The sequence below is a fragment of the Salvelinus namaycush genome, chromosome 15 (assembly GCF_016432855.1).
Source record: "Salvelinus namaycush isolate Seneca chromosome 15, SaNama_1.0, whole genome shotgun sequence".
Taxonomy (NCBI): Eukaryota; Metazoa; Chordata; class Actinopteri; order Salmoniformes; family Salmonidae; genus Salvelinus; species Salvelinus namaycush.
The window spans coordinates 38,059,197-38,081,165 of NC_052321.1; the positions used below are offsets into that span (position 1 = coordinate 38,059,197).

At 43.5% G+C, this 21,969-nt stretch overlaps 2 protein-coding genes across 2 annotated transcripts; one reads left to right on the plus strand and one right to left on the minus strand.

The window, feature by feature from the left end:
• Positions 1 to 2,496: 2,496 nt before the first annotated feature.
• On the plus strand, positions 2,497 to 7,795 carry LOC120060505 (F-box only protein 30-like). The gene is made up of 3 exons (XM_039009867.1): positions 2,497 to 2,687; positions 4,927 to 7,138; positions 7,443 to 7,795. The coding sequence occupies exons 2-3, from the start codon at positions 4,982 to 4,984 to the stop codon at positions 7,644 to 7,646; spliced, it is 2,361 nt and encodes a 786-aa protein (XP_038865795.1). The 5' UTR covers positions 2,497 to 2,687; positions 4,927 to 4,981; the 3' UTR covers positions 7,647 to 7,795.
• A 387-nt stretch (positions 7,796 to 8,182) lies between these two features.
• Positions 8,183 to 17,669, minus strand: si:ch73-242m19.1 (coiled-coil domain-containing protein 162). Its single transcript, XM_039009868.1, has 14 exons — positions 17,575 to 17,669; positions 16,782 to 17,364; positions 16,224 to 16,362; positions 14,436 to 14,556; positions 14,116 to 14,228; positions 13,788 to 13,937; positions 13,281 to 13,502; positions 12,816 to 12,965; positions 12,549 to 12,683; positions 12,135 to 12,287; positions 11,718 to 11,927; positions 11,240 to 11,360; positions 10,728 to 10,855; positions 8,183 to 10,616 (listed from the first exon to the last, which is right to left on the minus strand). The coding sequence occupies exons 2-14, from the start codon at positions 16,982 to 16,984 to the stop codon at positions 10,497 to 10,499; spliced, it is 1,965 nt and encodes a 654-aa protein (XP_038865796.1). The 5' UTR covers positions 16,985 to 17,364; positions 17,575 to 17,669; the 3' UTR covers positions 8,183 to 10,496.
• Positions 17,670 to 21,969: the final 4,300 nt, after the last annotated feature.

Genomic DNA, 21,969 nt, shown 5'->3' on the forward strand with positions numbered 1-21,969 from the left:
CCAAATGGGCAATGACCCCAAGCATACTTCCAAAGTTGTGTCAAAAGGGCTTAAGGACAACAAAGTCAAGGTATTGGAGTGGCCATCACAAAGCCCTGACCTCAATCCTATAGAAAATTTGTGGACAGAACTGAAAAAGCGTGTGCGAGCAAGGAGGTCTACAAACCTGACTCAGTTACATCAACTGTCAGGAGGAATGGGCCAAAATTCACCCAACTTATTGTGGGAAGCTTGTGGAAGGCTACCTGAAACGTTTGACCCAAATTAAACAATTTCAAGGCAATGCTACCAAATACTAATTGAGTGTATGTAAACTTCTGACCCACTGGGAATGTGATGAAAGAAATAAAAGCTGAAATAAATAATTATCTACTATTATTCTGACATTTAACATTATTAAAATAAAGTGGTGATCCTAACTGACCAAGGGGAGTTTACTAGGATTAACTGTCAGGAATTGTGAAACTGAGTTTAAATGTATTTGGCTAAGGTGTACGTAAACTTCCGACTTCAACTGTATTTCTATCTGAACGTTCCAAAATATTGAACGCACCCCAGCTTATTTATGTTTTCCATTTCAAAATATTTTCCTACTTCTGTGTTTTGCTAACGTTGTGCCCTAACTGAACACATCCCTGCATCTCTGACTTGTCGATCTCTTGCCCTGCAGACTCTGGAGGTGTGCTTTCGGTGGAGACGTTTGTCCTGGGAGGACTGCTGGTGGTCCTACTGCTGATCACTGGAGTGTTCGGGAGGCTGTGGCTGAGAACCAGACACTCTTACCCAGCACAGGAGGCTGCTCAGCTCACTCTGTCCAATATACACCACATCTCAGAGGTAGCCTCCTAAGATAGCCGAGCAGACCAATAGTCCAAGCTATGAGAACAGATGTCAAACGGTGCATTCATACATAGATCTACAAAGGCAGACACACAAATGCAAGCATGCACAGGCAAGCATGCAGTGGTGTAGTGGAGGGTGTATGCAAGTATATGCCGTATACACACTTATTTTTCAGTGGGCATTGCGTATACTCACTTCTTAATACCCACAATGTGTATTGAAGTAGTGTAGTGGAGGTATACGCTGTATCAATTAATAAGGCTGATGGAACAGATCAGAATGTTTAGCTTAAAATGTTGATAAACTATTATTTCTTCATATTTTAGGCGCAGCAATGTGTTCAAGGCTGTAGGATATACACTAATGTTCCAAAATGGAATTTGCGGGAAAACTTTGTTCTAAAATACACACTGGGTTTCATGGACAGAGATGGAAATATCAGGTAGACATTTTTAAAGAGGCAAGATCTAAAGGTGCAACAACTATCATGGGTTGATAATATGACTAGGATAATGCCTTTGGCTGCTAGACAATGAAAGAAAGTTGAAAGAAAACCAATAGAACAGGAGAATGCATATGAGGAAGTCTTTATAAAATAATTGCCTCCACATTTCTATGATTTCAAACAATTAAGGAACAGTAAAAATAGAGCGACGCTAATGATAGGCCTAGACATCTTCTGGTAGATGAAAAGTCTTTCCCAAAAACCTTCCCAATTAAATGTTAACTAGCTACAAAGTAGCCAATGCCTACCTGGCAGAATGATATCATGATTATTTGCATTAATCCAGTGGCCATTTGTTTTGCAACTCCATCTCATACAGAAACACAGCAAACAAAGCAGCAGTGCTAGGTGCCTGTTCACTTGAATTAAAGGATAACTACACTCAAAAATACAAATGTCTTAGATTTTTCCCAAACCTCAAAAAGGGGTCTCTGGATGTGGTTTAAGCATTGTTATGGACTTAGAACATCCAATTGTGTTTTTTTATTTCGAAAGACTTACTTTGAGAGCAAAAACCTTCTATTAGCCTACTTGCACAGTACAGATTGGGTTGGCCTGATTGTTAAAGACCAATATGGGATTTATCATATTAGTCCATTCAGTGTATGTCACAATTTCTCATAGAATTTTTCACACAGGGCGCCTTTCCTTCACCTTGTGGCCTTTTGGTAAATTTCTGGCAAACTTTGAGTATACCTACTTCTCCAGTCACCACTACACTCACTTCATGCATGCACATGCACCCCCACAAATTAAAATGTTGCATAAGGAAAGAGGAAACCATGAATTTACTGTACTTTTGGGTGTATATAAAATATCAGTGTAGAAATCAGGGATTTTGAAGATGTGGTATAAAACTGAAAACATCTCAGTCTGTAACATATGGGTTTTCAGTGTTTTTTGTAAATAAAAAAATAAAGGTATTTCGAAGAGCTGTTGTCTTTAATTAAACTATTTCTGACATTTTCAATGTCTAAAACAACATATTTATTTGAGATGTAGCTCGCTAAGTATTCTTGGGGTATTCCCCATCTATTTCAGGCGCACATCTCTAGCCAAACTTCGCTGTGGTCCGGGTCCGCTGAATGATGACGCAATCAACTTGCGCCACTTGTAGATATTAGCAGCTAGTCACAGATGAGCGTGCTAGGATTTTACAGCAGAAGTCACAATAGTGACTCGAGGCGGAAGAGACGACGTGAATATTTGTAGCTGACTAGCTAGCTACTACAACATTACTTACTGAACTTTTATGTTAATTGTGTGTGGCTAGTGTTACTGCCGAATATAAGGACAAGACTCGGAAATCAACGATTTGCTGTATCGTTATTTAATACGGGTAAGCCAAGTTGTATTGTGACATGTTTTTTTAGTTAAATAGCTAGCTACCAAGCTAACTTTAGCTAGCTCAGTGGCTGGCTAAAATGGGACATTTGGAGAGCCGCCGGATCCAACCTCCATCTCATTTTCACCCGTTAATCAATATGGGTTTTGTTAGCCGCTAGCTAGCACAGCTAAAGTTGGTTGGTGTTGCTAGCAACCTAACGTTATAGAGTTAAAAAAAAAAATACCACTTTAAATAGGCCGGACATTACACTCGCCAGTGGCAAAAATAACTAGTTAGCTGGCTCTTTAACTGTGTTTAATATTGTGTTCATCTAAATAGCCAGTTAGCGTGTTACTTCTTGGTGTTACTTGTGTTAGTTAGCTAGTTACAAGTCATTTGTTTTTGTTTATCTTGCGCAATCTGACATGAGGCCTGTGAAGCCAGACAACTCAGGCATGCCCAGTCAAGACCGGCAGTGTAACGTTTCCCCTTACATACACTGTCATGGTTGGCTGACAGTTGTTTAGACAGGTCACCAGGTTTTGTTGTCATCAAGCTTTGAGCAGGCCAGTAAGGCCACTGAACCGTCTGTATCATAAAATATTATGGATATACTAACAAGATACACGGAGTGTACAAAACCTTAAGGATACCTGCTCTTTCCAATACAAACTGACCAGGTGAAAGTTATGATCCTTTGATGTCACTTATTAAATCCACTTCAATCAGTATAGATGAAGGGGAAGAGACAGGTTAAATAAGGCTTTTTAAGCCTTGAGACATGGATTGTGTATGTGTGCCATTCAGAAAGTGAATGGGCAAGACCAAAGATTCAGGTGTCTTTGAACAGGGTATGATAGTAGGTGCCAGGCGCACAAGTTTGTGTCAAGAACTACAATGCTGCTGGGTTTTTGTCAACAGTTTCCTGTGTGTATCAAGAACGGCCCACCACCCATTTTTACATTTTAGTAATTTAGCAGAAGCTCTTATCTAGAACAACTTACAGTAGTGAGTTCATACATTTTCATACTTTTTTCATACTGGTCCCCCGTGGGAATCGAACCCACAACCCTGGTGTTGCAAGTGCCATGCTCTACCAAGACCTGCAACGCTGCTGGGGTTTTCATGCTCAACAGTTTCCTGTGTATATCAAGAATGGTCCACCACCCAAAGGACATCCAGACAACTTGACAACTGTGGGAAGCATTTGCGTCAACATGGGCCAGCATCCATGTGGAACACTTTCGACACGTTATGGAGTCCATGCCACGACAAATTGAGGCTGTTCTGAGGGCAAAAGGGGCGGAGGTACAACTCAATATTAGGAAGGTGTTCTTATTGTTTTGTACACTCCGTGTAAATGTCTCTCCGCCCTAACAATAGGGGTCATTGTCCATAAAGCGGCACGGTGGGCTTTCTAGCTCCCGCCCATCCTTTCTTCGAATTGGTGGATACATCTCATTATTGTAATCCTTTTTAAAATATTTGATGAGGGTTGGGGACATCAACTGCCTGTATTCAATGGAGAGAGACGCTATGCTACTAGTCTCATTTCATGAAAATGCATAGCTATCTCCAGAGAGCTCTGATATAAAGTGTTTTTTCTCTGTTGCCGCGATGTTACTTGTCCTACTTATATCAGTACACTCGTAACGACTTAAGGATTACTAAACTTCTATTTGGTCAAATAAAGCTCACGTAGCAAATAAGCTGTTAACCTCCATACAAAAACTCCTTGCTTGGTGGGCAAAACAACATGAAACAACAACACCTGCTGGAGGGAGACAGATTTTCCACAGAGTTGGGCTTCTCTCTTCCTCCCTGGCTTCATACAGCCTCAGCCAGGGGTTAAAGGTCATGGTCCTTTAGGCTAGATTCTAGAACTGGTGTGTTGTGACCATGTACTGTAACCCAAGAAGAGTGTTGTGAAATGTCATGTGGCAGCTTAAAGATTTAGTAAACAGAAAGACTGAGATGGGAGCAGGTGCTAAGTTATAGAATGTGATGCTGGTCTTTTAAAGGCACGGGACTCCATTGCCACATGTTTGGTAGGTAGAGAGCTGGCCCTAGAACTATGTCAGTGGGATAATTTAACAAGACAGGATGTTTCTAGGAACTGGGACATGGCCTGGTTGCTTTTTCTATTCATTAACTGACTGTGGTTCAACTTGAATTTGTTCACATCTAATTAGACCTAAATCTTTACTAAAAAAGGTATGATTTTAAAACTTTTTTTCTCTCATTATTTCAGGGCAGACCACTTCACTCATTCCTCATTTTAAATCAAGAATATCAACACCACAAAGATGGAGGCGCTCCATGCCCACTGCATGAAGTGTGTAAACCGGAGGTGTATGATCCGCCCAGAGACTGGTGTGTCCTGTGATCTCATTGGCTGCCCTCTCGTCTGTGGAGCCGTCTTCCACTCCTGCAAAGTGGAGGAGCATCATTTACTATGCCCGTTTGAAAGAGTGCCTTGCCTCAACACTGGTTTCGGGTGCCCTTTCACTATTGCTCGGCTCAAAATGGCTGAACACCTAGAGACGTGCCCGGCCAGTGTGGTGTGTTGCACCATGGAGTGGAACCGTTGGCCTGTGAGCTATTCAGACAGGAAGTCCTATGAGTACCTGAGCAATGTTGAAGTGGTGGAGCAGCTAGACATGGCCCTGGCTCTCCAAGATCAGAGGATGCTACTGGAGTCCCTCAGAGTCACCACCAACACGTCAAATAACGGATATAATAAACCAGCTGTGGAAACAAATGAGAAGATGGCTGATGTCGTGTCAAGTGTACCAGAGACTGCAGTTAGTAATGGAATGGTTGAAATGGATGAGGCTGCTGCTTTGACTAATGGAGTGATTGAAATGGATGATGAGTCCTATATTTCGGTACACAAAAAGAACTTAGCAGCAACCTTGGAAGTTCTCAGAAGTGCAAAGGACGTCAACTTGATCAATGGAATTATAAATGGGGAAAAAACAGAGCGAAATGGGGTTCTCCATAATGGAGAGAACAGTGATGATGACTTGAAGAATGTAGAGATGAAGGAGAGTGACACACAGTTGGACTGTGAGCTCGGAGCAGTGGGCGGAGTGTCCGTGGACTGTGGAGTCGGAACCGACAGACAGGGAGATGAGAGCTACTGGATAGAGCTCAATGAACGAATCAAGTCTTCAGAGGAGGTGGAGAAGGACGGCATGGTGGGTCTAGCAGAGGTGGGTCCTCCTCCTCTCAGTAACGGCTTCCACCATACAGGAGACGACCACAATCACTTGAGACGACGTGAGCGGATGGATCTGAGCAGATCTCCACCCAGACGCTCAGAAGTCAACAGGTCTTCAGACTTCAGGCCGGTGCTGCCTTATCTCTCCATGCCTAACATAGTAGCACCACGGGAGCCCTCTGGGCCCCACCCTCCACCACTACCCATCCACCTGCCTCTTCCCATGCCTCTCCCTAATCTGGAACCCTACAACGTGCTCCAGCACCTGCCCTTAGAGATCGAAGACAGGTGGCTGGAGAGGAAACTACAGAACCTCCAGGTGCTCCGAGGGATGAGTGTGTTTACGTTTAACGGGCGCAGGGCTATGATGTCTGATCCCTATTTGTTCAGAGCTAAAATGGAGGACAAGTCAGTGGACACCTCAGACCTGGAGGTAACTGACGATCCATTGGGGCTCCATGGGATCGACCTGATCACGGCAGCGCTGCTCTTCTGTCTGGGGGACTCCCCCGGGGGTCGCAGCATCTCAGACAGCAGGTTTGTAGACGGTTATCGCGTCGACTTTGGTACCCAGACATTCTCCTTCCCCTCGGCAATACTGGCCACTAACACCATGGTGGGGGACATCGCCTCAGCGTCGGCCTGTGATCACGCCAGCCCGCAGCTCTCCAACCCCAGCCCCTTCCACACCCTCAGACTGGACCTGGTGCTGGAGTGTGTGGCCCGCTACCAGACCAAGCAGCGCACCATGTTCACCTTTGTGTGTGGACAGCTGTTCCGCAGAGATGAGTTCTCCTCGCATTTCAAAAACGTTCATGGGGACATCCACGCCGGGCTGAACGGCTGGCTGGAGCACCGCTGTCCCCTGGCCTACTACGGCTGCACCTACTCCCAGAGACGCTTCTGTCCCTCCGTGCAGGGCTCCAGGATCATCCACGATAGACACCTGGGCTCGTTCGGGGTGCAGCCGGGTATGCCTCCCCGGTTCGGAGATAAAACTCTCCCCAGGAATGCCTGTCGGTTCGGCTCCACCTGCGACCACCTGAGCTCCCTGCCCTTCGAGGTGCAACAGTATGTGGCTAGTTTCCTGGATGGCTTCAGCCTGTGCCAGCTGTCCAGGGTCTCCCGGACCATGAGGGATGTGTGTGGCAGCTTACTCAAGTCCAGAGGCATGGTGGTGCTTCTCTGGGAGAACACACGACGGGCAGATGGGTCTTCCTCGTGGCAGATCCAAAACAAGGTTAGTCGCTCAATGCATTTTAAACATGTGCATTAACATCTGTATTGAATTTTACTTTCTTGCATTTCCCCATAAATCTATGATCAATGGGAAATTTCAGATTTGTACGACAGTTTGAGACGCGCATGGGGATCTCAAGTTAGAATTCACTCCTATTTCCTGACCACTGAATGCATGCTGTCCTGTATTAACACAGTAATCAATTAGATTAAAGGCTTTGCGTTGCAAGCAGGCATACCATGTTACACATATAAACGTCTTCATTACAACTAATGAATTTCAATTACTCTCTTTTGTGAACCAGGTGTGGCGATTCAGTACGGCTTTCGGTACGGTGAACGAGTGGAAGTTTGCCAACATCGCCAATATGGCCGAACATCTGAAGAAGTGCAAGTTTAACACCATCACCCGTCGGGACGAGGCAATCCCTCTGCCCTGCATGTGCTTCACCAGAGAGCTCACCAAAGAGGGACGCTCACTGCGCTCAGTCCTCAAGCCAGTATTATGAGTTGCCCTATAACAGGGTTGGAGTCCATGGGTATGTCTGAATTGGCAGTCTATTCCCTATATAGTGCACTACTTTTGACCAGGGGCCATAGATATAGAGCGGCAGGTAGCCTAGCGGTTAAGAGCATTGAGCCAGTAATTGAAAGGTCGCTGGTTTGACTAGGTGGAAAATCTGCCTATGTGCCCTTGAGCAAGGCACATAATTGCTCCTGTAAGTCGCTCTGGACAAGATCGTCTGCTAAATTACTATTAAATTGAAATGTAGGAATTAGGCTGCCTTTTTGGACTATGCCCATTTTCATTTCAGTCCATTCAGGAAGTTTTTACTGAATTGAAATGGACTCCAACCCTGCTCCATAATAAGCACATACAAAATGCTGCTTTTTACCAGTCTTGACAGAAAGAACCTGAATCGTTTTCAATGCCACTTTGTAATTTCATATTGTTGCCAATGTACTGAAGAGATTAACTTTTACATACTCTTGTCAATGTGTAAATAAAACAAATGTTACTTTATTTTTATATGAATAACTAGCAAAGTCAGTACTGTGCCACGTTGACAACGAAAGAAAGTGGAGCCTTATGATAAACACTTGCTTTCTGGTCAGAGGGTTCTGACAAAGATCTTTAATAAAGAGATTTTTCATTGACTCCCAGCTAGAGCGATTTACAACATGTTATTGTCGTGCACGGTTTTACATATTTAGGGTCATCATTGGTTTGAGTTAGCGGATAATGTCATTACCTTATCTGAATTTTAAGATTCAGAGGAAACTTAGAATGTCCACACTACAGGCCATTATCAGAGTGGAACATTTTACTATGTAGCTATTTAACTCTGCAACCAGTATCAGACCGGACAACAATGTTGGCTGGTTAAATGAAGGGTGATTTGGTTGTCTTATCTACTTTCCTAATTTGAGAAATGGTACTTCTGTGTGAACCATTTGTGTGAATACTAGTTATTGATCTGTTTGAGTCCAGTGAATCCTGCAGGTCAGGGAACGTGGGCATACCGTAGCTTCTGGGGATGAGAGTTGATCAGGTTTGAAACTGATCGTGTCAACTAATAATCAATCATGGTCCTGTCTATAAGTTGTCATTTTAGTGTTCATCTTTATATTTTCCTCTTGGCACTACGTAGACACTGCTCAGAAGTTGCCTGCTGTGTCTCAGGGTTTGTAAAACATGCCTACCTCCAAAATAAGACCCTATTCCCCTAGATAGTGCGCTACTTTTGACAAGGGCCCATTTTAGGGCTCTGGTCAAAAGTAGTGCACTATAAAGGGAATGGGGTGCCATTTGGGATGTAGACAAGACGCTGTATCAATAAGTGCTGACCATTACTTGTACTGTATTGCCTACTTCACACTACAGGTTCCACCCAAACTGTACTGTACAGCTCTGCTTGGTTTTTGGTTCGGCTCTATAGTGTGAATCGGGCTCATGTGTAAAAGATACACCAATCTACCAGTCCTCACATGGAACAGTCACTTTAAAGTCATGGTTATAGAGTGGGGTTAGTCAGGACTGATATACCGTTCAGTATTATTGTGTTTTATGGCAGTGTTGGTACTGACACATTAAATTCCATGTCCTCAATAGATCTAATTATCAATAACCTACCTATCGTTTGACTTTTTTTTTCTCTGATTTGAGTATTAGTTGAAAATCTGTTTGGATTTGGAAGTGTGTAGAACAAGATTTAATTATTCGGTCAGCTTGTGCTGTAGAAATGAAGGCTGGGATTCAATCCGATCGTGAGTTGTAGACAATGCAGCTTTTAAAGGCTATGTAAAGGCTGCAAAAATTGGTTCAATTAAATGGTACATTGTCGACAAAGCATAATCGGATTGGAGTCCAGCCTTAATTCATGGGTCTAAGATTCTGTTGTAGAAATTGAGGGCCAGACTTGGATCTTAAGGGCATAGTTTGCATCCTGTTAAAAAGTAAAAGACAATTTCTTTATTTGACCTCAAGTTCTTCTCTGAATCCCTGTACAGTTTATTCTACAGTTGTATTCCATTTTGTGGGGGAAAGACCGGTGCAAATTTTGCATGGTTGAAAACATGATTAGCACCCCAGATGGATAGTTTGAAACATTTTTGTGTGTTAACTTCCAAAATATGCATCAAACGAGTGTGTTTTGTGATATTTTATTTGTATTGTCAGAACTCTTTTTGTATTCTTCCACGCAACACTTTTTTAATTTCCTTCTATTATCTGGTGTAGTTTCTAATGTGATGAACATGCCACAAATATTAGACTGTTCAGAGGATGCTATGATTTAACCTATTGATCATCCCCACATTATAGCCTGGTCCCAGATAAGTTTGTGCTTTTTAGCCAAGTCAGATGGTTAAATTCCAATGACTGTAGGCGTTGGCAAAACAGCATAAACAGGTCTGAGACCAGGCTGACCATGTTTCTGCTCAAGTCACACAAAAAATCCCCCTGCATGTGAGTGAAGAGATTAACAGTCATTCTTAACCTGATTTATCCATAAAATGTAAGGTTGTTTCCTCTACAATAACCTTTTTAAAGGTGTGTGTGTGTGTGTGTATTAAGCCTGGATACACTGGGCCTATGTAGTTCTGTCTCAACTCTTTTATATTTGGTTTGTCTTACTACATTTGTATGGTAGCATCTGCAACAATGAGATCACACCAAGTTATAGCTTTAAACAAGGTGTCTTACCACTGTTTTACAATGTTTTTGTTGTTTTAGCGGCCCAGGTGTATAAAGGTCCTTCACATACTGTGTATCATCTAGATCATTTTCATCAATAAACGTTTGTTTTCATTACTTGCGACAACATGGTTGACATTTTTCTACAAGAACAGCTTCATTTTTACTGATGGTCGAGTCTCAGCTGCTGAAGGTGTGTGAGGAGACTGGTGGAGGTTGGGCCTCCATCGGTGAGGTTTGGTAGCAGGGCCTCCGTGGTGAGGATACGCAGGCGAGACGGGTCCTGACAAAACACACAACACATACGATACATTTCTATTGGGGAAACGAAGCAACACAGAAGTTCACTGGTTACTAGGCTGTAATATGCCAAGAAGAGAGGTCCAAAACCCACTGTTTTGGGTCTCTCCAGCTGGGTGGTAGAATCCCTCTTGCTATCGTCCTGCTGTGGGCCAGCGTGTTCTGGATTTCTGATGCTGGATCTGTTGTGAGGGAAAGTGTAACAGGATGTCTGGCGTCGCCCTGTGAGAGAGCACAGGCTGAATCAATGGCTAGCTGCAGCATAGTGAGTTATTCATTAAACAGTGTGTTATGTTTTATACCCTACACCTGCAAGTTACTGGGCACATACACTACTCTAGAACTGCGTAGCGTAGTGGTTCTCAATCCTGGTCCTCTGGACCCAAAGGGGTGCATTTTTGTTTTTGCACTTGCACCACACACCTGATTCAAATCATCAAAGCCTGATGACGAGTTGATGATTAGAATCAGGTGTGTAGTGCTAGGGCAAAAACAAAAATGTGCACCCCTTTGGGTCCCCAGAACCAGGATTGAGAACCATTGCCATAGTAAGTTACTGCTATATGGAAAGGGAGTGAGTGGAACACACTGAAGCTTAGCCATTACCTGCTGTGGAGGTACACCTGGAGAGAGCCGTCTCAACGTCCTCCACCTGGCTCTGCAGCTTGTCCACCCGCTGGAAAGCCTCCTGTTTGAGGCTGCGTTCCTGATGAAGCTGGCCCTTCACCTAAAGCCACAGTGGGTGCCTGGGTTAATGTCCATTACCATTACACCAATGATCTAAACTTGCTATGTCTGTAATTTACGGTAAATGTGCTCCCTTCATCAGGGAATATACACATTTAGATAAATTATTCCCAGGGCCAGGGATTTTTTATGACCAGGAAAGGCCGGGCCCTAGTTTATACCTACGGGACACATACAATGTAAATGTTTAAAAGTCTGGGAACTTAAGTTATTATCCATCTCTGTTTTATGGTCCTTCAAGCCGGATGATGTCTGTTTTAGTAATACTAAAACAGATCATTTTATATTATCACACAAACAAATGTGTTTGTACTGCAGGGATGAGAACGAGTGTCACCTGTCTGATGTCTTTGGCACTGCGTTGTCTCAGTAGCTGTCTGTCTCTGCTGCTCCTGTCCAGCTGAGTCCTGAGGTCTTGGAGCTGTCTGTCTCTGTCCCCCACGCCCTCTCTCAGCTGCTCCAGGCTCTGCAGGTGGTAGCTGTCCAGCTCCTGTCTGCTCTGGACCTCCTGAGCAGAGTGATGCCTCACCTCATGGAGCTCTGTGCTCTGTGGGCATAAAAATCTCTCTACTGTCAGACCAGACAGGCAAATATCTTTAGATCTGGTTATTAAATCAGCTATGACAGAAAATATCACACTATTTACAATTATATAAAATGAGAAGAAAATGTCAAGATTAATTCCACTTGTTATCTGTAATGTTGTAAAAAGAAATGCATGTGAATGATTCAGGGTGAGGATATAGCTAGCTACCTGTTTGGTGAGCAGTCTCTTGGTGCGGTTGTACTCCGTCTGACACTGTGTCATGGCCCGCTGAGTGACTTCCAGTTCCTGCTTCAGTACGATCACTTCCTCCTCTGACATCATCTTCATTCTCAGTGCCTCCCTCTGACAGGACATCTCCCTCTAGACACAACACAAGTCACAGTCGCACAAAACGTCAGCAAAAAACATGAAAAGCCACAGCCATTCCGGTGCAATCCATATGAGTCTGTACATTTGTATTTATATTACAATCATTGAGCAGAGGCTCTTATGCACAGGTTAACATCTGTGCATTCAACTTAAGTAGGTCAAATAATAAAACAACCTGCATGTCACAGTCATTGCAAGTCAATACACTTGTGTGATTTCGGGGACACTCCTTTCCAATCCTCCTAACCGTACCTGCTGGCTGTGGAGCAATCTACGGTGCAACTTGCCCTGTCCAACCACCTGTCTCCAGTGGCCCAGTGCCTTCAACTTAGACAGCAGGCCAGTCAGCAGACTGTTCTCCATGCTCAGGTCATGGAGCTCCTGCTTCTGAAGGAGGAGAAGAAGAAGAAAGATTAAGGAAGAGAATAGCTGTTAGTCCTGAATGCAATAATTATGTAAACAGCTGAGTCACAATTCAGTCACTTGCTTCGAAAACAACTTTGGGCCCAATCGTCTCACCTCCGACTGTGTCGTAAGAAGAGCTTCATTGCCTTTAGTGGAGCCAAATTTCTTTAGCTTGATGATGTTATCCACTCCCTCTCTCCTCACTTTGCTCACCAGCTGAGTAACATCCTGGTCCATTCGCACGTGGTACTCATCAAGCCTGGCCTGTGATCCATCCAAGTAAACAATAAAGTAAAAAGACGAGAGGGTGTGCATTATGGTGCTTTTAGCATGTCAGTGATGTGGTCAAAAGTACGATGCGACCAAACACAAAGTATTTTCCAAATTAACCAGTGTCGTTATTGTGGATCAAAGTTAGTCAGGATCATTATGAGGTGATACTAAGACACTATAAGTTGCTCATACATGCTTATGTCAAGTCTTATAATGCATTCTAACAACATCATAATGCATTATTCCTTCAGGCTTTAGATAGTTACCGTTATGATAAGAAATATAGGTTTTAAAAGCGTTTCGTACCTTCAGTTGAATGCAGGTGGAGAAAAGTTGTCGGACCAGGGAGTCATAGCGTTGTCTGTATTTTAGGCTGATCTGCTGCTCCAGACCTCTCTGCTCCTCCTCCAATTGGGTGACCCGGGTACGCAGGGCTGTGGTCTGCAACATCATCCCACGACAGAGCCCACTGACCTCGCTGTAAGGGTTGATGGTCTGGGACTGGGACGCCTCAAGGTTCTTCACATCCTGCGGGACAAATATTGTACAGAGAGAAGTCAAGAAGCAAGAACTTAAAGATACGTTTGTGTGCTGTTTAGCAAATGAACGGTATAAAGCCCCAGGAATCAAACGGTTTGGAACCCTGCTCACCTGATAACTAACCTTGCCTGACACCGGAAGACTAGGGTTATCTCCCAGAGGTTCTAATCCCAGTCGTTCACACATATACTGTATTACCAATTAAAAAAGGCATTGCATATCTTGACGCGCATCTTATACGCTGAACTGCTGAAGTACAGTAGAGTAGGATACCTGTTCTCTGCGGTAGAGCAGCTGGCTCTCCTGCCGTAAGATCTGTTCATAGAACTGGGAGTAGAGGAGGAAGCTGCTGCGCTCTCTCTCCATCACAGAACGGCCCAGAGTGGACAGACACCGCTGGAGGTGGGCCGTGGGGAAGGTCAGCTGGCAGGAGATGTATAACATATATATTGTCATTAAACTGTTCTCACGTTCTCGGTGCTTGAAACCTATGAACCTGCGACTGCTATTTTTTTATTACTGAGAAAAAGGACCAGACTGCTACCAACTGTTGTAGGGCTATTGTCATGCCTGTCCATCCATTCTGTGTTGGGTTTCTCACCTGTCCCTCCTCCGTCTGCTCAGCACACTCCATTAGCTGCTGGGTGAAGCTCTCCACTAACTGAGGTCTCTCTGGGGACAGACTGTGCTTCATGGGGCCTTGCTTCCACAACTCTGGAGAACAGTCGTAACAGTGATAAGACAACCATTACAGCTAGAATCTTTAGACTCACACTCGTAGCTGTTTAACCTGGTCATGATGTAACAGTAAAATGTAGAAATGTAAACATATTCAAAATGTTTTAAAAGAACAACAACAGAAATCCAGATGCAACATTGGTTACTGTCTTCGTGAGACATCCTGAGAGGTGAGTGGTGTACCTGTGGGGAGGCCTGTGTCTTGGCGTGCCCGCTCGGAAATCACCAGGGTCAGCTCTCTTGTGATCCTCCTCTGTACCGCTCGGATCATATCACACTCTGTACTCTCCAGCAGCCTGAGCAACTGAGACACCATGCACAGACTCAAAGAGATGTTCCTCGTCATCTTGTTTACCATATTACAGATATAACCTATTTCTCAGTCCGTAGAAACTGATTGAGCCACCATGCATAGAGTCAACAGAGAAACCAATGTTCATGTTAATCCTCATCTTCATTACACAATTTATAACCTATTCCTCAGTCTGTAGCACTACTCGACTAGTCTGGGTTCCAACCTTTAAAAAAGGTTTTATTTAACGTTTATTTAACTAGGGGAGTTAATTAAGAACAAATAATTATTTACAATGACGACCTACCAAGAGGCAAAACGCCTCCTGTGGGGAAAGGGGCTGGGATTCCAAGTAAAAATGTAGGACAAAACACACATCATGACAAGAGAGACACACCACAACACTACATAAAGACAGACCTAAGACAACAACACAACACGGCAGCAAAACAACACGACAACAGAACATGGTAGCAACACAACATGACAACAACATAACATGGTAGCAACACAACATGGCAGTAGCATAACATGGTAGCAGCACAAACATGGTACAAACTTGGTTAGGCACAGACAACGGCGCGAACGGCAAAAAGGTAGAATCAACCTGAATCACGGCTTTATTTCGTGAAGTGAAACGATAGTGAAACGTAGCGTGGATTTAGTTTGGATCCCAGACTACTACGGTATAGGGATTGTTCCACGAATACGGTGCCTTTTATGTCCATCAGACATTATGTGTGTACATTTTGATAAAACACTCAAGTTAACAGTTGGATCACGTACACCGAGTGTACAAAACATTAGGAATACCTGCTCTTTCTATGACAGACTGACCAGGTGAATTAAGGTGAAAGCTATGATCCCTTATTGATGTCACTTGTTAAATCCACTTCAATCAGTGTAGATGAAGGGGAGGAGACAGGTTAAATAATTCTTTTTAAGCCTTGAGACTATTGAGACATGGATTGTGTATGTGTGCCATTCAGAAAGTGAATGAGCAAGACAAAAGATTTAAGTGCCTTTGAACGGGGTATGATAATAGGTGCCAGGCGTACCAGTTTTTTGTCAAGAACTGCAACGCTGCTGGGTTTTTCACACTCAACAGTTTCCCGTGTGTATCAAGAATGGTCCACCACCCCGACATTTTAGTCATTTAGCAAACGCTCTTATCCAGTGCGACTTACAGTAGTGAGTTCATACATTTTCATACTTTTTTTATACTGGTCCCCCATGGGAATCAAACCCACAACCCTGGCGTTGCAAGCACCATGCTCTACCAACTGAGCCACACGGGACCACCCAAAGGACATCCAGCCAACTTGACATAACTGTGGAAAGCATTGGAGTCAACATGGGCCAGCCTCGATATGGAACACTTTCGACACCTTGTAGAGTCCATGCCCTGACAAATTGAGGCTGTTCTGAGGGTAAAATAGGGGGCCGCAACTCAATATTAGGAAGGTGTTCTTAATGTTTTGTACACTCAGTGTACATCTACGCTCTACCTAAACTAAATCAAATCAAATTGTATTGGTCACATACACATGATTAGCAGATGTTATTGCGAGTGTAGCAAAATGCTTGTGCTTCTAGTTCCGACTAAACCGTGTTAAAAGATTCCAATAGAGGCCAGGTGTGTGAGTGAGCTATCATGGTGTGCTGCAGTAGTACAGTACTTGGAATGTCTTGATGTGAACCTCGGAAGCTCCTGCAGGAGGCAGTAGAGGCTGGCTGTCAGACAGCAGAGCCTCAAAGTCCTTCTCTTTACCCATCTGTTGAGCCAGGGCTCTCATACTTGGGTACTGGATGTCTGCTCTGAAATGTAGAAGCATGAGACCCACTGAGCTACATATTAACGATGAGACCACATCATCTCACAGTCAGGATTAAAATGACTTGATTTTGATCAACAATGAACAATCAATTCTATATGAAAGTTTGTTAATGTCGATGTTGTTTATCCATCACTATTCACAAACCCTGATATCATCCCCCCCCCCCATGTATTCAAATCACATTTTATTGGTCACATATTTAGCAGATGTTATTGCGGGTGTAGCGAAATGCTTGTGTTCCTAGCTCCAACAGTGCAGTAGTATCTAACAATTCACAACAATACACATACATATAAAAGTAAAAGAATGGAATTAAGAAATATATAAGAAATATGTATTGCATGGTATGTCAGAATATTACATAAAGTAAAAACTTTTTCATGGGCAATACTAACTAACCTGTAGAGTCTTGAGAAGTGCCTGTGGATCTTCATGGTATTGATCTGTTCCACCCCTAGCTGTCGCCTTCCCCAGCTCTCCTTAAACACCTCCAGCTGTTTGGTTAGGAGCAGGAACCCCTTCAACACAGACAGCACCTGGAGAGGGTCCTGGAGGGGACCAGAGGAGATCCCCTTCTCTTCTTCATCAACACTGTCATCCATACTGCTACCATCCTCCTAGTATTAAGACACAATACTGTCAGCCAGTGCAAAAAACCTGTTCACGGCGTTGCTTACAAGGTGCTTTTTCTGGCGGTAAACACATGTTACATACATGTTTAGGCCTACATGTGTTTTGAATGCAATTATGTACCTAGTAACCCATATATTTTAACACACCCCAAAGAAAAGATCTTCTAACACGTATGTAAATATACTTCCTCGGGCTTTCCACGTGAGTCCCCCGCCTTGTTGTCATGGAGACGTAGCGGTGCTGCCCCCCTCCCTCCGCTGTTCAAGACATCCTCCATTAGTAGAGACACGCCCAGGATCGCTCCATTGGCCTCCATCCTGCTGCGGTCACCCAGCCCACTCAGACACAGCTGGATTACAAGCAGCATAAGACCATTAACACCCACAATATAGTCATTTAGCATCGTAGATACTCTTATCCAGAGCAGCATACAATGCATTCAACCAAAATAGATAAAACAATCACTATCATGATCATTTCTAGTTGCCTCTATTTGCTAAATCACTTGCTAGAAAGAACAGAAAAACAAGAAATATCATAAAGGAGAGTAGAGCTCTACCTGCATGCAGTACTCAATGGGTGGGATGCCCCAAATGTCTACAGAGTGCAATCCATGACACACCAGAAAACTTCTCCATGGGTACATCCTTTGAGCCTAGAGAGCACAAATACATGATGACCTCACAATTGTCTAAGAGTACAACCCTGCCCGAGGAGTGGGTAACCATCAAAAGTAGCATTAACTATACTGTGTTTCCCATTTACTCTGGATAGTAACACAAACACTGTCTGGGCTTTAGAAATGTAAACTTTATTACAAACCCGGGGGCTGTGAGGCTCCATTGGCTCTGGTAAAGACAGTAGAGAACTGTGATTGGTTCTGACGCTGTCACTCAGCGCAGGGAGGGCGTGTCCCATGTTGTCACTCACGCTCTGATAGGCTACGATGTTACCAGAGGAGAGAAACGCCTCTCTGAGAGAGAGAGAGAGCGAGAGAGAGAGCATATCAAATACTTTGTGTTTTCACTTTTGGTTTCCATTGGTCCCATTGAACCGATTAAGCTAAATCAAGCTCAAGCGTTTGAAAGTTGTTGACACAATGTATTTGACCATGGTCTGGTTCTTATGCTAGGAACCCTCATACTCCATTACACTTACGTATCTAAACCTACTCACTGATGGCATATATCAACCTCTTCTACCTTTCTCCACTCACCTGATGAGGTGCCTCACAGCGGTGTCGTACTGCAAGAAGAGCACGTGTCTCCGTAGTTGCAGCAGGCGACCCACAGCCTCAGGGCTACCAGGGTCACAAAGAGAGTCAACCTGTTTCTGGATCTCCCACAGCTCCGCACCTTAACGATAATAACATGGTCGTTTAGCAGATGCTTTCATCCAATGGGACCCACAGAACTGTCAACGTTGACAGTGACACGGATAGTATATGTGTTCCACGCGGAAATCAAACTCACAATCCTGCACCATGATTTAACCCACTGAGCCATTGGAACCATAGGTCTCTTTATAACCAATGCATACCGATGCCTTCAGTGCCGCCCCAGTCAGCTGTAAGCTCTCCCCCTCCTGCTCCTCCTCCTCTCTTGGAGCTGAAGACTCCTGGGTTCCCCAGTCGGGCGAAACTGACCAGGTAATAGATGATGTCATGCAGGGCAGACACTATCTCCAGACTATGGTGAAGAGCCCGGCTACATGCCTGTAATGCAACAAAAGTAAACAAATTCAAGGTAAAGATCAACGTGCTCTATGCAGAGATCACCAACTAGATTCAGCCAAAGGCTGATTTTTATTTTTTTATGGCTGGTCGGGGGGCCGGAACATAGTTCGAAATAAATTTGTAGACTGCAAATTGACCGCAATAAGCCCAAACAGATGTTGCTTACGTTTGTATACGATCACGTGTCTCTCTATTATGAGTGGGAGTACTTGGGAACAGATTTCCTAAATTACCTTTACAGCCTTTTATGTCCAACAATAAAAATGTTTAAAAAAATATTAACAAATCCTCCGAAAACTTATGCAGCCAAATAAAACCGCCAGTTAGGAAACCCTGCTCTAGAGTCTTAGAAACATTCCAAGGCCATGGTTTTGTTTTTTACTGATATCACAAGATCTAATTTCAATCCACTACTCCATGCATGTGTCTGTCTGTGTCCATCTGTAGGTTAACATAATGTAAAGCAGGTTAGAACCTCTCACCGAGTCCTCCAGGGTTCTGAACATGAGGAGAACCTCAGTGTAGTGGGGGAGGAACCACAGGTTGAGGAACATTCTGCCGTCAGCTGACAGCAAGCGCCTGGGACGCCGCTGGAACTTCCTGTCCAACCAAGTGGAACAAAAATAATCTCTGACCTCCAACCGCAGAGACACTCCTAAAATATTCTCTCTGTCAGCATATGCAAGGTTTTCTGAAGTAAGTATTCTTATAATTTCATGCTATAAAACGCTCTCTCACACTGGTTTTACCTGGGGTCAGGGTGAACACCTAGTCCTGAGTCCATATCACTTTTCAACTCATGGTCCTGGCCAATCAGGAAGTGGGACTGGCGGATGTCTGGCAGCTCGTCCAATAAGGTGGTCAGGCTGTGGTACAGGCCTATAATCTGCCCTCTCACACAACACTGGGACATACGCAAACTGAATCTAGGAAAACGTTGACAGACACAGAACACGTGTTACAGGTACACCTGGAGGAAAGTTAGACTTCAGGTAAATAAGTCCCCAAAATGTGATGAAACAATCAGGTCTCCTGTGAATAAACACTTCCAAATGAGTCATGCTAGGAAGCTTCACTTTAGCATGTCTGAACATGGCAATCATGATTGTCAACTTCTACTAAAGATGTACTGTACTTTCGACAGAACTCAATAATCAGCCTCCTCTTGATTTTTGCTACTTCATCCTGCGGTGAAAGAGAAGGTCATGAAGGTAAACAATCAAACAGTCATATCTGAGATCCAACATAGCCCCTGCCACCTCTGACCTCTATGACATTTCACTTACAGGGTTCATCATCACAACACCCATGATCTGTCTCCTCTTTATGAAAGAGTTCAACATCTCATCTCGTGGACCCACTTTCTCCAGCTGGATGGAGACAAACGCCTCAGTCAGCCTTGAACAAACACAACAGTCAAATCACATAACATAATAATTATAATTAATAACTGTAATAATATTGATAATTACAAAGCATGGCCATCATTGACCCTCCAACTCACCTCTCCCTGGTTCCTGCACCAGTTATCTTTGGTTCACTTGTATCTTTACGAACTTTGGGACTCTGCTTAGCTAAGGAGTTTGCATCGCCACTAGAACAAAGAACCTCCTAAATCAAAGAGAGAGAAAGAGAAGTAATTTGATCCCAGCAAACCGGCCACTGGATTAAAGTATATGTGTAGTGATGTAAGGTACCTCTGGAGAGCCTGTGAAAGTCTCTGACCAATAACATAGACATGCCTGCTTCACTGCACCAATCAGAGCGTTCTTCTGAGTCACCTGACAGGCCAGGGTTACCTGCAGGTTCTCTATGGCTGACCTATTCATGAGCTGGAGAGATGTAGAGAGAAGACATGGACTGAGGTGACACCTATAAGATCAAGTGCGAATCATAATGGGTAACAGCTATAATATCTCTTCATAAAGGGTAGGATTATGTCTTGACATTGATTTACACAAAAGCTGTACCCTCTTATCTCAATTCTGAATCAGGCCCAAAGTCTCAGTTGACCTTACATGCACTACTGCCTCTTCAGAGTAGAAGCTGAATTTTCCAATCTGGTTCTCATCAAGCTCCTGGATGCTCAGTGGAAACTTAGACGGAGTGTACCTACAGGAGTCGGGAATAACAAACATAAGAATATAGCTGCGAGCAGCAATAAATGGGGTTCACAGGATGACAGAAAGGACACATGATCAGGATAACAAAGCAAGCACTCTATCATGTAGGAACTCATGAGTCTAAATACAACATCTGGAGTGAATTTTAATACCTCAGCCATCCTTTGACCAATCCCTTAGCTTTTCTCAAACTAAGTTAAGACATGTACCATTGGCCTACAATCAGCATTTGGTCTACGGTTCATGAGAAGAAGAGTTTTTGCATATTTTTTGCATATTTTAGCAAATTAGCATATATATATATTTTTTTTTTATAGCATATAGTGTGGTATAGTGTGGTCATTTGAATGCATCAACGTTATTTTCTCTCTTTAGGGGTTATTATTGTGATGAGTCCAAAGACCAAATGTGGAGTGAATATGACTTTTAGTCCACGAGAAGAAGATTTTTTATGATTATTTTAAGCGTTACATAGTCAAAAAAGTGAATTGTTAATAGTTCCCTTATTTTTCAAGGTCTACCTGTAGATATCATACAATTTACTAAGAAAGAAAAAGAAGTTAGCTGCACATCTATCTATGTTAGCAGAGTAAACAGGGTAAAGAGGGTACCTGTCCATCCAGCTGTCGTCCTGCAGTAGTGCCGTAACAAACAGAGGTCTATGCGCTGCCTTGTCTCTCTGGACAGCAAACTCAAACTGCTCCGGGCGCACATACAGGTGGAACTCATCAAAGCCCAGCTCCAGAGCTTGTGTTTTGTATAACCTAGGAGAGCCAGACCATAACAGAGCCAGACCACATTTCTTTGGTTGTTAGTTCTCAAAGATGGTATCATTTAATATATGCACTACCGTTCAAAAGTTTGGGTTCACTTAGAAATGCCCTTGTTTTTGAAAGAAAAGCATTTTTTTGTCCATTAAAATAACATCAAATTGATCAGAAATACAGTGTAGACATTGTTCATGTTGTAAATGACTATTGTAGCTGGAAACAGGGGATTTTTTTATGGAATATCTACATAGGCGTACAGAGGCCCATTATCAGCAACCATCACTCTTGTGTTCCAATGGCACGTTGTGTTAGCTAATCCAAGTTTA

Excerpts from the sequence above, each read along its gene's own strand:
- LOC120060505 (XM_039009867.1), top strand. The coding sequence starts at position 4,982 with ATGGAGGCGCTCCATGCCCACTGCATGAAGTGTGTAAACCGGAGGTGT. Across the intron at positions 7,139-7,442 it reads CGTGGCAGATCCAAAACAAG|GTGTGGCGATTCAGTACGGC; the intron begins GTTAGTCGCTCA and ends TTTGTGAACCAG.
- si:ch73-242m19.1 (XM_039009868.1), bottom strand. The coding sequence starts at position 16,984 with ATGGATGACAGTGTTGATGAAGAAGAGAAGGGGATCTCCTCTGGTCCC. Across the intron at positions 14,557-16,223 it reads TTCACATCAAGACATTCCAA|TTGCTCAGGCTGCTGGAGAG; the intron begins GTACTGTACTAC and ends ATGGTGTCTCAG. Across the intron at positions 12,966-13,280 it reads CCACCTGCATTCAACTGAAG|GCCAGGCTTGATGAGTACCA; the intron begins GTACGAAACGCT and ends GATGGATCACAG.